Below are 17,876 nucleotides of genomic sequence, written 5' to 3'. Positions count from 1 at the left end.
ACAAAGAAGAAGAGGGGGAGGAAAAGAAAGCTTCCAAGTAGGAGAGACTCACTGTCCCACACACAGTGCACTCATTCAGCTTGTCTGACATTGTCTACTCATTTAGTTGTTCAGAACACTGCTTAAGACCCTGGAGGAGTACCTTTTCATCTCTCATTGGGCCATGTTATAATCTCTTTAGTTTCTTGATCATTGACTAAGTCTCAGGCTCTGTCTGATCCTCTCAGCAATCATAGCTTTCTTTGTGGTCTGGGGTAGATTATTGCCCCTTTATCGGCCTTGGTTTCTTTCCATTTGTAATATGAGGAAAGAGGTTGACTGCTCTCTTGGTGGACAGGAGGTCAGATAGCCAGGGAAGCAAGGCAAGGATAGGGATGTCTCAATACATGTCCACACAATAGTCAGCAGCCTCTGTAAGAAGCAGTCATATGAGAACCAAAATGATGTGGGGAAATGGTCTGTTTCAAATATTTGCAAGATAATGTCAGCATTAACCAAATAGCAACTGTTGGCTCTGGTTGGCTAAACATGGAGCTGACAACTTCCTGAACATATGCTGGGTGTTAGGCAATGAATTTGTGTGTGGGTCAATACTCATGGCTGGTGTCAATATTGACCTTGGGTTAGGGTAGACCATAGCCATAGCGGCCTGAATGAGATGTACCCTGAGTTTCCTCTGAAGTGTTTGGCCTTTCATATTTGTTTGTTGGTGTCTTCTCCAGTAACATATGAAAGGCTGGTTGAAGTTTGATTTGATTTGTTATAATAATGAAGGACAGAGCCTTGAGATACATATAAAGTTCTATTTTTGGCTCAGTTGGCTGTCTTGAAATAAATTATCTTATATAAATATTTACATGGGCACATACGGTAAACTGATTTTAATAAAGGGGGTTAATGGCTACTACTTATTGACAGCAGCTAGTATGTGTCAGATACTTAAAATACACTATCTTACTTAATCTCCAAAATATCTCATAAGGTTGTTATGATCTCATTTTTAGAGATAAAGAAGCCGAGGCTCCAAGAGAGTTTGTAACTTGCTCAAGTTCTTAAAGATAGAACCAAGGTTTGAATCCAGGTTTAATCAGATGTCAAAAGCTGTCTTCTTCCCACAATGTCTTGCTGATTCTGGAATGGACACTTTGTGAGAACAAGAAAAGCACTTAGTCTACCATTTCGAGGTAGAAACCACCCATTGCCAGCAACATTTGTGATAGATGAAAAACCATGTGCATTACCCTGCCCTTCTTGGTGAGGCCAGTGTCTCCCGGAGCCTCTGGGACGTGCAGACATCATACTTAGCAGTTCTCACTCCCACTCGTTCATCCCATTGTATGGTCCTTCTTATAGCTCCCCAGGAGCTGCAGGCAGACAGAGACCCTGATTGGCTCTGCCAGCCACTTATTGTTTCCCATTTTCTCACCACTGCAGAGTCTTGAGACTGTCTCCTATAGAAGATCCTGCCACTCTATTGTCCATGCAGACTTTCCCACCGCCCCAGGACCATGTGCTCAGTTGCTTATTGTGGTGTTGTTGGCTCAGCCTCAAGGACGGAGACCTTGAGCCAGCTGACAAGGTTGCTTGTGTCACTACTTCTAAGGCCACAAGCCATGCTTTTGGTTCCCAATACTTTTGAATACTCTTCTCTCACCATCTCTCCTTCAGTTTAGCCACATGGTCTCCCAGACTCCCAGCAGCAGATTTTTCCGGCAGACAGTTTTGGCTTATGGCCAATCCCTGTCTCTGCCTGGATGACCTCAGTTACCAAGTCAACATGGCACTGAATGAATGCTGCTATGCTGCCCCCTGGTGGAGAGGTGGAAACTGAATGATAAACAGATTCCTGCCTTGTTAAAGAGCTGCCCCAAACCCTCTCTTACTTTCTAAACCAGAGGGTTCATATATCTCATCAAAACTCATATCGGTGGTGCCTGGAGAAAGACAGCTGAACTGTAGTAGACTACTGTCCAAAGCTACAGATGGCTGTGACTTCTTATTTTGGTGGGGGCAAACACAGTACACTACAGTTGGCTCAAACTGGCATCAGGGTTTTTCATGGGTTTGCTTTGTCCTTCATCCTTCTGCTTTTTTGTCTATGTTGTGGAGGCTTTAAGAAGCTCTTTTTAAGGTCTGCAGGACTTTGGGATGAGGTTAATGAAGATCTTAGCCTCTCTCTGGGTGGACTTCCTCGGGTCTTCCTGGGTCCAACCCTGTCCCCATTGGCTACATTTCTGCCTATATCTTGAAAAGAATGACCTGACTTGCCAGGCTCCCAAGGGAATGAGGTTCCAGCAAGATTTGTCTTGTTTCCCAATCTCTCTGGAGTCACAGTAGACTCTTGGCTGGTGGTGTTGGGTCAGAGTGTCCCCACACATTATTTCTTCCTAACCCACAACCATAGAGGGTAGGCCTCTTTCAGAAATCCCTTTGGGTATTTTGGGGTCCATGAGCTGAGTAGCCTCAAGGGATCAACTTTTTATTTTAACTCCTGCCTTTCACCTACCTACATGTCTGCAGTGGAGTCTCAAGACCTACAAAACCATGGGCCTGTTTCGTGACCCTCTCTTGAGCTGAGGCTGCCATCTTAACTGCTTGATCTTTCTACGTGTTTCTCCTATGAAGACAGTGCTAGAGAGCATGTGAGAGAAAAATACAAAACAGGACCCATGAGTTCACCATCCCAGAGTGCTTCTGTCCTATAGAGAGAACTGAAATATGGTCAGATTCTCTTTGAGTTCATAAAATAGTTCTATTTACTCCTATCCCACAAATTTAGTTAGATAATGGATAAAAAGAATATCACACTTTCTAACACCGGGTGGGTATTCAATAAAGATTAATTCTCTTTTTCCTGTCCTCCACAAGCCCACTTCCTTTGCAGAAATATGATTTTTGGAGCTGCAATATATTCTAACAATGAAGACACTGATGTTCAGAATGGTAGGGTGATTTTCCTAAGGTTACACAACAGGCATTGAAATCCAGGAGTCCCTAGGGTGTCTCAGTGTGTTGTCATCTTGCTACCGTAATGCCTGCAGTACAGGGGTGTACTGTTGCATCCTGAAATTCGTTGCTTCTTTGTTGATTGCCATAGACTTGTCCGCTAGTAGTTTCCCAGGCATCAAGCCTTCATATCTGCTTTTGAAACATTCTTGTCTCCTTGGTTACAGAGGAGGCTTCTCAACTCCTGTAATAAAAGCTTGAAATATAAAAATGAGAGTAAGAAATTATCCAGCCTAGTGGGTTTCCAACCTGCCTTAGGAGCAAAATGTCTTCCAATGATACTCTTCTATTAATAGAATAGATATCATGTCTTTTGGCTTTAGCTGTTTTATATTTACATATATTTGAATGATATGGTTCTGGAAAAGACTTTGTTCAAGAATTACCATAGCAAGGCAGTGTCATGTTAAAACACTATCTGGAGACCTGAATTTAGGTGTGAATGGAGTGGGTTTCTCTGGTTGAAAGTGTGTGGAGACCTAGGAAACAGAGTCATCCTTCCTCCTCAGCCTCTAAGTTCTTGACAACGCTGATCTAAGACAGAACTTTTCCATTGAGAAATGGATGATAAGATAACCAAGATTCAGGGAAAGGTGGTGGCTTTTCTGAGGTCCCTTGGAAAAGGCAGCACTTTTGAGCCCAGGTTTCTCATTCCAAGTCCCGTGTTCTTTCCCCAACACCTCACCTAGGGCAGGATAGCTGAGTTTGGTTACAAGAAATACTGCTTCGGTCCGATTTGGTGGAGAGAGGGAGAGACGCCCATGGCTTGGTGTAAGGAGCATGTTCTGCCTGCACCATGAGCAGTGTGTCTCCTTGGTTCATCTTCTGGGTCAGCACTATGCTCTGGAGATGCACTCATGCCCATGTCAAAGCAGGGAGGAGTCAGTGGAAGGGCTCATGCTGCGTACGAAGTGTTCTCTTAGAATGGAACTCACAACATTCTTTTTTTTTTTTTGAGATGGAGTTTCGCAATTGTTGCCCAGGCTGGAGTGCAGTGGTGTGATCTCGGCTCACTGCAACCTCTGCCTCCTGGGTTCAAGCAATTCTCCTGCCTCAGCCTCCTGAGTAGCTGAGATTACAGACATGCACCACTATGCCTGGCTAATTTTGTATTTTTAGTAGAGACAGGGTTTCACCATGTTGGCCCGGCTGGTCTCGACCTCCCGACCTCAGGTGATCCGCCTGCCTCGGCCCCCCAAAATGCTGGGATTACAGGCGTGAGCCACCGCACCTGACCAGAACTCACAAAATTCTTAAGCAACAAGAACCATGTTTGAGGCAAGAAAGAAAACTCCACAAGGGTCAAATGATAAAGGCCCAAAAAATTGCACTACGCCTTATAGGTCACAAAGTACTCCATGTACATTTAATCCTCATTAGTCCAGAAATGAAGGCATCATTATTACCTTTTATATCAAAGCAAACTGAGGCAGCAAGTGATGAAGTGGTGTTCTCCCAGTCATGCTGCCTGGAAGTGGCAGAGCCCGAGAACCCAGGCTGTCTCACCAAAACTGAAAGTTATGCATCTTATAGCTTGCAGCTGTACAAGAAGAGATGTAAGCAAGCATTGAATAGCATTTCAGCCAACCTCTATTTTCCTGCTTGGCAGAGTGAGTGGGAAAGGGAGAGTGAGAGGAGGTGCAGGGAGAAAGAAGAAAAGAAGATAAAGTGTAAGACAAAAGTCTCTGTGACCCTTAGCCTAAGCTAAGTGCATAGGTCTCTTCTTTGTGCTATTCCCAGCTATTTCTCTCTGCATATCCCAAACACATCCTACTGAGGTCATTTATTTAGAGTCTGCTGCCTTCCAGAGAATGTGAACTCCCTAAGGAGAGGGACAGCCTTATTTATCACGGCATCCCCAGAGCCTTCCCCACAGAGAGTGATCAATAGAGGAAGAACAGCACTGAGTGCTTAGTCTCTGCAGCAAGTACTGCCATGGATGCTTTTCCAGGAGGTAGATACTATTATTCCCATTTTACAGGTGAGGGAATTAAATGCAAAGAGGAGATAAGGAATCATTTGAAGAGCTTTCAGGGGTAGGAGAATTTATGACATCAAGGAAAGTTGGGTGCTGTTATGTATGCCTTGATGAGCTAGACATCTCTAGAAGCCTTGTCCAGCTTGCCAGGGCACAGCCAGGCTGCCAGGCTCTGAACCCACAGTGAGGTCTCATTAGCATTCAGTGGGGGAAGTAACCATGGGGGATGCCATCCAGAGCATTAGGAAGAGACAGGCTGTGTTTTAATTATGACCTGGACTTCTGAACAAACCCTTTTCTCTGCTTGTCTGAGCCTTAGAGAAAACAACTTGTGGGAGGTGTATAGTCAGCAGCTGGGTCCACAGTGGTAGCCGTACAGCTGTGTACACATCTGGCACACAGGTGGTGGACCACATGCACCTTTTCTCCTTGAATTACTCTGGAGTTAGTGAAGGTAACAGGAGTCAAAGTAGCAAGATGAAGTTGATCTGGTTTGAACCCAGAAAGGGAGGGAAAAACAGAAGGAGAGAAGAAAAAAACAGGACTGCCCCGCTCTTCCTGGTCTGTAATCCCCAGTGACCATGACCATTTCAAGATTTGAGCCCAGACAACTCCCGCCACTTCCTCTAGCCACTCCTGAGTCAACATGGTGGGCTTTCTTTGTTGAGCTCACTCCAACACTCCCTTCTCCAACTTGGGGGAAATTTTTGGAGTGGGGGATGAAATTAAGAAAGCAAGAAAAAGAGGAGGAGATTAGCAGGGTGGAAGTTAGACAAGCACAGATGCTACCACCTGCTGTTGCAGCTTCTCAAGTGCTTGTTGACTCCCTGGGAGCATTTGCCTTGAGTCTGTTTAACAGTTAATTCCAGGGGAAGGGGAGGAGAAGGAGGGCTTGGGGACAAAGGGCCTTTGACCAGCTCCTGGGAAAGCATTGATTAGTTTGCTCAGGTTGGCAAACAGCAACCGGGGACTTGGGGCCCAGGGATGAACTGGATGGATTTTCTGCCCAATGACAGCATCCAGCATAGGGGAGAGGGAGTCAAGGCAAATAGTCAAAGGACTGATGTGCCAGAGGTTTAGACATGGAGAGAAAAACCACACTGGGCGAGAGGGCAGGGGAAGGGCAGCTGGAACCTGGAGTTCCAGGCTCTACCATACCTGTTAGTGATATACGAGCCATTCCAACCCCTTGGACTATCCCCCAATTTCACTTCCTTTCTGAAGCTGAGAGGCAGAGGAGAAGCATATCAAGATAGGTTATTCTGAGGTGCTTCTGATGGCCAAGGGCAAGGAGGACTGGTGTGGTGCTTCCAGGCAGCTGTTGAAAGTAAGACAGCACATGCACTTCCAATCCTGCAGCCTGGCCTCTGTCCCAGGAGGCTGTTTCCTGAGAGGTGGCTTCATCATCTTTTCCAAGCCTTGCCTTTCTTCACTCAAAGAATTAGAATGGCCCTCTTTTTTTGTGTCAACCTGTGAGTAATGCCTCCCTGGGAACTTCTCCTTAGCTTCCCCTTCATTCCACCCTCAAAACTCTTGTCTTCTTCCAGGAAGCTTCCAAGATAAACACACAGTGCACATATATTGACTTAGAATCATAAACCAGCACAATTTAGAATGGGGAGGTGATTAAATATTATAATTATATATACTATAGCTTTATGCCATTCTATTTTATATTCATGGGACATTGCTTTGTATCGTTCTTACATCCTGTTTCCTAAAGATAAATCCCTAAAGGTAGATATGATTTATCTATTCATTTATGTGTTTGTTTACTGTCTCTCCCACTAGCATGTGAGCTACATGAGGTCAAGGATTTGTCTGTCTTGTATCCTCTTGTGCCTACAACAATGCCTACCACATAACAGACACTCAGTATATACTTGTTTATGTACATGAATGCTGTTGGGATGTCCCTATAAAGACACAGAATTTGGTATATTTCAGGGTGCATAGTGGATGCTTCTGAATAAATAAAAGAATGAATGAAAAGAATAAATGATTGAATGAGTTCACAAATGAGATTTTGAGTGAATTGATTGTCAACCCTTAGGCCATCATGGTAGTTGGCCTGTCTATAGGAAAATGCTCTTCAGTTGTTCATGTTTTGTTAGTTCCTGCAAGGGTGGGGCTCATTAGCAGAGCAAGGTGGCCTCAGCTCCCTGGATAGGCTCTGAGTCAGCTCATATCTAGCTTTATAAAGAGGAGAGTGGTGTGGAGTTTTATCTGCTCTCTCTGGCCATTCTGTGCCCCCTTGACTTTCTCTCCTGTACACCATCTGACCCTTCCATATCTACTGACTCCTCTGTCATGTGGGGATAAACAGAGTGTTTTTGAAAGTATTTTCCCCTCTATTTTGCTACTACTTTAAAAAAGGAAAAAACCTCTTTATTTTGGAAATAGTAAAATGAATGCTATAGTGAATGAATCCCAGATATATTCTTAGGGTATATTGTCTCTGTGCTAATGCCAAAGTTTTGACAAATGCAATTATGGTATCATCAAGCAATTTTAAAAAGAAAAAAGAAACAGAGGGATCTGCTTTAAATTTTAGTTTTTTCGTAGGTTGCCCTAAACTGTTATTTCTCTGGAGTGACAAGGAAGAGAAGAGAGACATCTTTATTGGATATCTATTATGTGTCAGCTCCTATGCTAGGCTGTTTATATATATTATGTTATTTCAGAGAGAGGGTGAGCAAATTAGATCCATGAGTCAAACAAAATCAACTTTCACTGAGTACCCACCATGTGTGAGAGTATATAAATATTCCATAGGCCTTGTTCTTGAAATAGGAGCTGTTGACAAGATAAGTTATAAACTTGGGAAAAGTAAAATAATAAGGCAAGAGTAAGATAATATTTTGAGCCAGCAATTGCAAGCACTGATGGCAGAATTTTTGTAGCTGGAGGAGACTGGACTAACATCTTAACAACAGACAGAAAAAAGGAAATATGAAGGGGCGGGCTAAACAACCTGCCCAAGATTTTGCATGGTTATCTGTAGAGCTGGCAACAGAGCCCAGGCCTCCAGTGCCCAACACTTTTCATATTGTAGTTTTGAGACATCTCCGGATAACTGTGGAATGACCCACAGAGATAGTTCCTGGTATCATCATTCAAAGGAGGGGCAGTCACTTTAGGCTGGGGGGCACAGATCAGGGCAGGATTCAAGGAGAAGATGGAAGCTGCTGTGTCCTGAAGGGTGGTTTGGGTTCAGATAAATTAAACAGCAAAGGAAGGCTTTCTAGGATGGGGAAATGGCATAAACAGGCCCAGAGGTAGGAAATGAGTAATTTTGTATACTGGAGTCTTGGCATTATCATTACCTGCCAGCTCTGACCACCAGGACCCTGGGAGCCATGCCCCATGCTTTCCTATCTCCCAGCTGTAGGCTCTGCCCCCTTCTTTCTGTCTTACCTCTGCTGTATGAGTCCTGACCCTGATAATTTCTCAGCTGCTCACTCATCTCACTACCTCCATTTCCATTCCACTTTTCATACAGCCAAGAGTTCCTTTTCCAGAACTTGGATATTACCATGTTAAAAAACCATTCAAGCCTGGAGCAGTGGCTCATGCCTGTAATCCTAGCACTTTGGGAGGCCGAGGTGGGAGGATCACTTGAGGTCAGGAGTTCAAGACCAGCCTGACCAACGTGGTGAAACCTCATCTCTACTAAAATTACAAAAATTAGCTGGGCGTGGTGACATGCACCTTTAATCCCAGCTACTCAGGAGGCTGAGGCAGGAGAATCGCTTGAACCCAAGAGGCAGACATTGCAGTGAGCCGAGATCACGCCACTGCCCTCCAGCTTGGTCTACAAAGTGAGACTCTGTCTCAAAAAAAAAAAAAAGCCATTCAATACTCCCAGTTGCTTGCCAGATGATGTCCAGCTCCTTAGTGTGTGATTGGGTCATGACTTAACCTCACCTGTCACCTTTCTGGAGGTACCTGCGTCTAACTTGGTGGAGTGCATCTTAAAACCTGAGCATCCATGCCTGTTCATGGCTCCAGGCCTTCACACAGGCTGTTCCCTCCGCTGGGAATGTCCCTCCTCCCACCCCTTTGTGCCTGCCAGCCTGCCTTCCTTACTGTCTTTTGTTTGATTTAGATGTATTGAATACATACTAAATGCACCCCCCACTCACTCCCTGCAGGTTAGTTGTTTTCCCCTCTGTACTCCCACAGCCCTCTACTTTAATTATTTGGATATGTCTGTTTCCTCCATTAGCCTGAACTCAATTCTGAGAGGGATTTTCCTTTATTCATCTTCACATCACTAGCACTTACTGCTTTTGGCTTGGCATGTGTAATAGATAGTCTAACTGTTGTGTTGAAAATAAATGGAAGAAGAGTTAAGTCTTGAGAGATAGGCTGAATCTATTGAATATCAGGCTGGGAAGTTGGGATGCAGCTTCTCAAAAACTAGATTACACATCTAAGCTCTTACACACCTCAAGAGCTTATTAAGAATTCACAATCTGGGGCACATCCTTTTATACGCTGATAGGAGTGGGCCTGGACATTTTTGTTATTGTTGATTTAAATAATTTAAATAATAAGCTCCCCCAGGGATTCTGAACAGCCTGCCTGGCGCCAGTCTGTAGATCAACCTTTGAAAGCACTGTGTCATGAACCACAGCAAATACATTCTGGGCATTAACTCGGATACTCCTCTTTTTTTAAAATTTTTAATTTTATTTTAAGTTCTGGGGTACATGTGCAGGATGTGCAGGTTTGTTACATAGGTAAACGTGTGCCATGATGGTTTGCTGCACTTACCAGCCCATCTAGGTATTAAGCCCAGTATGCATTAACTATTTTTCCTAAAGCTCTCCCTTCCCCCACCCTACCCCCTGACAGGCCCCAGAGTGTGTTGTTCCCCTCCCTGTGTCCATGTGTTCCCATTGTTCAGCTCCCACTTATAAGTGAGAACATGCCGTGATGGATTTTCTGTTCCTGCATTAGTTTGCTGAGGATAATAGCTTCCAGCTCCAATCATGTGCCTGAAAAGGACATGATCTTGTTCCTTTTTATGGCTGCATAGTATTCCATGGTGTATATATACCACATTTCCTTTATCCAGTCAGACACCCTTCTTAAGCCTTTGAATGACTCAACTGAATGCTTCAATTCAATCTCCTTAGGGAATAAATAACCTGGATTTAAAGTACATTTCATTCTAACATTCATATCCTAGTTCTTGAAGTTCCTTTTGCTGTTGACTTCAGGGGAGACCCAGGACCAAGCCAGATTGTACTCATGGTGCATGTACTTCCTTTCTCCCTGCTGCCAGGCTGTTTGCTGTTAAATGTGGGGGCTGCTTCGAGGCCATCGCTCCCAATGAGTTTGTTATGCGGGCCCAGAAGAGTGTTTACCACCTGAGCTGCTTCTGCTGCTGTGTCTGCGAGCGACAGCTTCAGAAGGGTGATGAGTTTGTCCTGAAGGAGGGGCAGCTGCTCTGCAAAGGGGACTATGAGAAGGAGCGAGAGTTGCTCAGCCTGGTGAGCCCAGCAGCCTCAGACTCAGGTGAGTGCCAGGTGGTGGGCAGGGCTGCGGTGGGGTGGGTAGAGTGGAGTTGGGTGGCTGTCTGCATTGTTTTTTCCCTAGATGGCTAGCCTCCAGGGCAGCCTAGCTCCATGGCAAGGCAGTTCTGTGTATTTCAGGAACTTTCTTTGTAAGCTCAGAGTAATCTCTTCTCAGTCAGCGATTACTATGACGAGGTGCATAACAAATTACCCTCAAATTCCATGGCATACAACCATAAACACTTCACACACACACACAAATGTCTGGGTTAACTGGAGTTAACTGGACTTTGCTTCAGGCTTCCAGTTAGCTGGAGTCTGCTGATATCAACTGAGCTTAGCTCCAGGCTGTAGACAATGTTTAGGTATACTCTGTGCCATTCATTCCAGGATCCAGGTTTGAGGAGCAGCAGCTGCAGGGCATGATCTTCTCACAGTGGTAAAAGTGCAAGAAGGCATGCCCAACCACAGAGCACATTTCAAGCTTCTGCACACATCATGTCTGCTAATATTCCATGGGCCAAAGCAAATGGCAATATCAAATCCAAAGTCAAGAGGAGTAGAAATATACTCCATGCACCACAAACCCTTGCCCAGGTATAGATACATAATACTATTAAAGAGAATGATGGATTGGAACCAATAATTCAGTCTACCACAATCACCGAACTGCCCTAAGCTTTTGTTTCCTCATTTGTCAAGTGGGAAAGATGGAATCTATCTAAGGCTTGGCAGGTCACATAAAGAAAGGCACTAGAATGATTTTGTTCTTTCTCCTCACCACCCGCTCGACCCTCCCTCTTACTGCCTTGAGGGTTGGCGAAAGAGAGGAGACAGGAGAGGTTCAGAGATTTTATAGGGCAGTTTTCACAAGGTCAGATAAATTACATTAAATTAACACTGACTACATTAAACATGGAATGCCTTTTTGGAGTGTTGGTCCCCACAGCTCAGCATTCATCTTATCCATAGGAATCTGTGAGATCCAATTAGGTAAAATCCATGTGACCTTATTAGTTCTTGCCATTGCCGATTCCAGTCCATTTCCAAGCCCCCTGTAACCTCACTCTATCCATCCCTTTGGCCTCTTTGGGAGTTTCTGATCACTCCCACCCTTCACTCCAGCCTTACTAGGCCCTAGCACCTGTCAGTGTCTCACCTGCTCTCTAATCTTAAAAGTCTATTCCCTTTCAGCCTCTTTCCCTCTCTCTCTTGTCCTGCTAGCTTATCCTTTAAGCTTCTCTGTAAAGGCAACTTTATGGGGAAGGTCTCTTAATCCCTCATGCTGGATGAGTTTACCCTTAACTTCTCCTACTGGGATATTTACTTCATTGTAGTTACATGTTTGATTGTTTCTTATTCTTTTCAGAGTGCTAAACTCTGTGAAGGACAGTGTATGTCTTATTTACCACTATATTCCCAGGCCTAGCACAGGCTGGGACACTGGGTGCTTGATAAACTCTTTGTTAAAGAGTGAATAAACACATGAAGAGAAAGCATTATGGCATGGTGCTTAAGTGCAAAAGCTTTGGAGACAGACAGGTGGGGTGCCTTAGCCAGGTTATATCACTATATCTCTGTGACTTTGGGCAAATTTTGGAATCTCTCTAAGCCTCAATCTCCACAGCTATAAAATGGTGATGATCATACCTACTAATAGGTTTATTGTTGGAGAATGAGAGAGAATGCATATAAAAAGCCTGTTGTTCAATAAATGTGGGTGCTTAACATCCACTAGTCAGTGTTAGCATCTTTGTAGCAGCCATGTTCTGCTCCCTTTACTTCCAGGTTTGTTCTTGCCTGACCTTGCTTGCAGCCTTAAGAAAGCGGGCATCTACTGGTCTTATTGTCCTTAGGTTTTCCTGGATTTATTTTGATTTGAGGGAAATTTCTCCTTGTCAGGAACACTGGCACTAACGTATGGAGTATCTTCTTCAGGGGTAGTTGGGCCCATTCTAATGGATATACACTAGGTATAAAAAGGTCAACTTACCCTGTCATTTTCCTCCAGGTATCTTGCTGTGTCCACCCTCTTAGGCTTCCTCCTCAAAATCCTGTAGAATTTCGAATTTCCCAAGGGCTTAGGTGTTATGGTGATCAGAATATAGCATCACCATAGAAAGATGTGTATACTCAGAGGGACATACCGTGCTTTCTCACATGGAAATAAATGCTGTGGTCTAGCCTTTCCTGATAAACATTTGTCTAGATGCTTAATCACTAAGTTATACAGTTGGACCTGTGTTAACGGTTTACAGATTTTACTTCACTAGAAAATCAATAAGGGGCATTGGTGGATTGGCTCCATGCCCCTACCCCTGCAAAAAAAAAAAAAAAAAAAAAAAAAAAGCAATAGAAAAAGCTGATCTGATCTAAGTAACATTTACAGATTAATAGAATTATAATGCTCAGTGCCAGGGAACTGCAACAGGTTCACTTTCTGATCACATTTTCAGCAATATGTTCAGTTATGGAAATTTCTCTTTGAGGCCGATATTGACATATTGGAGCTTTTCAGTTTATTCATTCATGTATTCATTCAGTAGACATATCTTGAGTGCTTGTGTCATGCCAGGCACAGAGTCAAAATATGACAAGAATGATGTGGGGATGAGGAGGTCTCAAAACCGTATCAAATGAAGGAACTGTGTATGTTTAGGATAGAGAAGTCAAGACTGAATGAGGACATAATTGTTGCCTTCAAATGATTAGATCAGACCTATTTTTTTCCAGTTTCAGAGAACAGAATTAGAATTTATTCATTTAATTATTCAACAAAATTACTGAGTGTTTACACTTTAGATTGAAAGGTACAGGGAAGTAATTTTTGATTGAACACAGGAAATGCTAGAATGTCGTTCTAATTATTAGATCTAACAAAGAGTAAAACTATTCAAGAGATAGCATTCCCCATTCATTGAAAGTAATATTGATGAGGTGGGAGGGGAGGGTAGATCTAGAAGACCTCTGTTATCCCTTTCAACTCTAAAAATCTATAATTATTGTTGTAGTTTTAAATGAAGTGACATTAAAGTCTCAACCAGAATCAAATATCTTATCTGGACTACTCATTTCGTCAATTATATCAATGCTGCCTGTCTTGTATCATAAAATTTTTTGTGTGCCAAAGCTTGCCTCTCTACTGAGAGGACAAACTTCTAGAGACCAGGGTTGTAGCTTTTGGTTCCTTTGTTTCCTTAACAAAGCTTAGCATGATGCCAAGAGAAGAGTAAGTGATCAATAAGTACCTAATGAGTTGAAGTAAATCCTCATGGAATGAAGTCCACCTCATTGTTAACAGAAAGCAAACAACTTTAGGATCTGCCTCAGTATAAATACAGTTTATCCTCTGGTTTCTGTCTTGAGCACCTTACATATATATTGTAGGTGTTTGATAAGTGTTTGTTGAGTGAATGACTGATCTAGTATCCTTAACCTTTTTACCAACGACTTGGATGAAGACACAGAAGGCAGGTTTATTTGGTTTACAGACCTGGCAGGGAAGGCTGGTGTGGCAGTGGATACTCTCAATGTTCAAAAAGATTTTGACAAGCTAGCAGAACCACACAAAGACAGCAAGATGAAATCTAACCATTGTCTCCCAAAATTCAATTTTAATTGTATGAAAAGGTACCTGTTTTGAGGGAATTCCACATGGGGTTATAGGTGGCAATAAAGCCAATAGGAGCCAAAAATACATGCTGCATTAATAGAACTACAGTGTCCCTAATGTGTAATGAGAGTTTCAGTTTTTTTTTTTTTTTTGCCCTGGTCAGAGCACATTTAGAATATGTGGGCTAATTTTAAATGATGCATTTGAGGAAGTCATTGACGAACCAGAGAGAATCTTGAGGAGAGTAATTAGCTTGTTAAATCATAAATAATTAAAGAGACTCAGTATATTAAGTAAAAATAAGGCCAAGGAACATATGAGAGTCACACCCAAGGTTGCCGACCCATGTACTGGGGAAGAAATGACAGATTTTGGTTCAACGTAGGGTAGAACTGTGTCTGATAAAGGGTCAAACTGGATTGCCTTTATGGGAAATAAACTGCTTGTCCCTTAACATTTTAATTGCAGTTGGTGGATGACTGCATCAGTGACCTCTAGGGTGGCTTACATCTAGGATTCTAGAGAGAGGAAGGAGGGAGGGGGGCAAAGGTTGAAAAACTAACTCTTGGGTACTGTGCTCATTACTTGGGTGATCAGATCACTTGTACCCCACACCTCAGCATCATGCAGTATACCCATGTAAAAAACCTGCACGTGCATGCCCTGCATCTAAAATAGAAGTTGAAATTATTTTTTTAAAAAGAATCTATGGTTCTGTGATGCTGACTGATCTTACACAAAAGCATGTGACACGTTTACAGCTACATGGGATACCAAACTCAGGACATCTGCAACTGCTGTGTGCCCTTTTCTGGTGTGGCCCAGCCTTTTTGTCCTGGTCCCTGCTTTGCTGATGGCCTTGAAGCAGCCTCCCAAGCAGATGAATGGAATTTGTAGCCAGAGTCAGATGTTTTGTGTTTTTTTTTGACACTGGGCAACTTGGATGCCCAAGGTCTCCAGGAGAGACCCCCAACATTTAAAAACTTCTAGAGAAGTGTCTAGAAGTGCTCTTCTCCTTCACCAGAGAATCAGGGGCTCTTGAGATTGGTAGACACTTTGGAGTTTATCCAGTCCAAGTTCCCATCAGATGCTTATCCAGTCTCTACTTGAGCATTTCCTATCATGGAGAGCTAAAGAGATAGAGGGGAAAAATAAAAAATTGCTTTTTCTCCTCTCTACTCTCCACTCCACATAACACTTCTGACACCAGCTGTGTAGGGGTTTTCCCCACATACCAAGCAATTCTCCAGTGGACACCAGCTGGGTATCCCTTAATTCAATTTAATTCTGACACTGTCTACCTAGAGGTAACATCAGATCCCACAGGTTAAGAGCTTGATCCCACAAGACTGCCAGACCCCACCCCACTTAAGAGGCCAATCAATCACAAGTAGTAGGTTGTCAGCTATATTTCTAACTCACTGGCTATAAATTGGGGATCCTAGGACCTCATCTTCAGGTTCACTAAATTTTCTAGAGCAGCTCACACTTTACTTACATTTACTCATTTACCACAAAGGATATTTTAAAGGATACAGATGAACAGACAGGTGAAGAAATTCATAGAGCAAGGTATAGGGGAAGGGGTGCAGAGCTTCCATGCTCTCTCTGGATGCACCCCTCCAGGAACCTCCACATTTCAACTATCCAGAAGTTCCCTAACTTTGTCCTTCTGAGTTTTTGTGGAAGTTTTATTGCATAGGCAATGACTGATTACATCATTACCCACTGGTGGCCAGCTTAACCTTCAGCCTCTCTCCCCTCCCCAGAGGTGAAGGATTAGGGATTAGGGGCTGGGGCTGAAAGTCCCAACCTTCCAATCATGCCTTGGCCTTTCCAGTGACCAGCCCCCATCCTGAAATAACCTAGGGGCTCCCAGCTACCATTAGCCCACAAAAGATACTCTTATCATTATGGAGTGTTCAAGGATTTTAGTAGCTTTTTGTCAAGAAACTAGATGAAGACCAAATATATATTTCACAATATCACAGGAGCCCTTGACTTCAATTCTGGGGGTAAATTGTCAGAATTGTTACGTTGAATTCCAATATCGGTCTTCGTATGTAAACTCAAACCATGGTCTTGGCTGTACTTTTGGGAACTCACAAAGTAAGTGTTTCCTCTACATGGGGCAACCCTTCAAGTTCAAGACAGAAATGCTCCCAAAGATGTAAGATATTTTCTAAGTTTTGTCTTTTCCTTCTAGTTCTTCCTCATTATTCTAACTAGCAATCATTACAGACTTTCTGTTTTCTATCTATGAAAATACTACGATCTTTTTCAAAGGTACAACCAAGAAGGGGATACAGTTTTCCTTATGTGGTTTGAACCAGCACAGTGTTATTACTGCCTGTTGTAGATATTATGTTCTGTTGATGTAGCCCATTATTTCATTAGCTTTTTCGACCTGGGGGTGGAGGCAGGGGCTTGGGGCCTGGCTGTGGGTAACCATGGCTTCTGGTTGGTCCATGTTGCATTTCTTACTTATCTACCCCTCTTATCTTTACATTTTCTTTTAAAATCAGAAGTCACCTGAGAGTGTCCTGTGAAGCAGTTTTTAAAAACTTTTAAAAATAAAAACATTTTTTAAATTTACAAAACAGTTGCAAAATAGGACAGAAGTTTCCATATACCATTCATTCAGCTTCCTGTAATGCTAACATTTTACATAACTATGGTACACTTATCAAAACTAAGAAATTAACATTGGTATAACACTCAACTAAATGATAGACATTATCCCATTTCATGAAATTTTTTCATTAATGACTTTATCCATTCCAGAATTGAATCCAGTACATCATGCTGCAATTAGTTGTTTTATGTTTTTTTTGTTTTGTTTTTGTTTTTTTGAGATGGAGTTTCGCTCTGTTGTCCAGGCTGGAGTGTAATGGCGCAATCTCGGCTCACTGCAAGTGCCACCTGCTGGGTTCACGCCATTCTCCTGCCTCAGCCTCCCAAGTAGCTGGGACTACAGGCACCTGCCTAAATTTTATCTTTACATTTTGTTTTAAAATCAGAAGTCACCTGAGAAAAAATTAGCCCGCCTAATTTTTTTTTTGTATTTTTATTAGAGACGGGGTTTCACCATGTTAGGCAGGATGGTCTTGATCTCCTGACCTCATGATCTGCCTGCCTCGGCCTCCCAAAGTGCTGGGATGCAATTAGTTTTATGTTAAATTGCCTTCCTTTTTTCTTCATTTTTGGAATCACTGAAAAATGTTGAGTCAGAATTTCATTTTTGCTATCTCAAACAATATCTTTATTTCCTTTTAGTGCCTTTCATCATAGGATCCAAAAGCTTTTTTTTCTTCTTTTTTATTTATCATTTAAAATTTTTTCTTCCTGAAGACCAGCTTGCATTTTAGATTATGCCTAGGATTTATTCCTTGGCTAAGACAAGGCTCTTTTAGGTGCTCTGCTTTTGTAGAGGGATTTTCCCAGAGGAAGCCTGGTTGTGAAGTCCCTGTCATGAGGGCCTCTTTCTGCAAAGAATGTTTTATGTTTTGGATTAACACAGCAGTTCCATAGCCTCCGTTTATTGGGCAGTCTGAACTGCTCTGTGAGGCTTATGCTGCTTCACTCCTTGTGTTCTGCATTCATCTGGCCCTAACATGGTGCCTGGCATGCAATAGGCACTCAGTAAATGTTTGCTTATTGTGTGAATAAATTCACTTTGTCCTGTTCATATTGGCCTCTGATGTCCTTGGCAAAGAAGCATCAACTTCCAGTGTAACTTTCCTTCTCACCGAAG

General features: G+C 42.8%; 1 protein-coding gene across 2 annotated transcripts in view; it reads left to right on the top strand.

Moving 5' to 3' along the window:
- LMX1A (LIM homeobox transcription factor 1 alpha) overlaps positions 1-17,876 on the top strand; it is a 154,122-nt gene that overhangs the window by 96,183 nt on the left and 40,063 nt on the right. For both annotated transcript variants that reach the window (XM_063628176.1, XM_063628177.1), the window contains exon 4: positions 10,278-10,510. In XM_063628176.1, coding sequence (XP_063484246.1) covers positions 10,278-10,510 — 233 coding nt within the window. The remainder of the gene's footprint in view (positions 1-10,277; positions 10,511-17,876) is intronic.

Source organism: Symphalangus syndactylus, chromosome 12 (genome assembly GCF_028878055.3).
Source record: "Symphalangus syndactylus isolate Jambi chromosome 12, NHGRI_mSymSyn1-v2.1_pri, whole genome shotgun sequence".
In the NCBI taxonomy this organism is placed as follows: domain Eukaryota; kingdom Metazoa; phylum Chordata; class Mammalia; order Primates; family Hylobatidae; genus Symphalangus; species Symphalangus syndactylus.
This window is presented reverse-complemented; position numbering and strand designations above follow the sequence as displayed.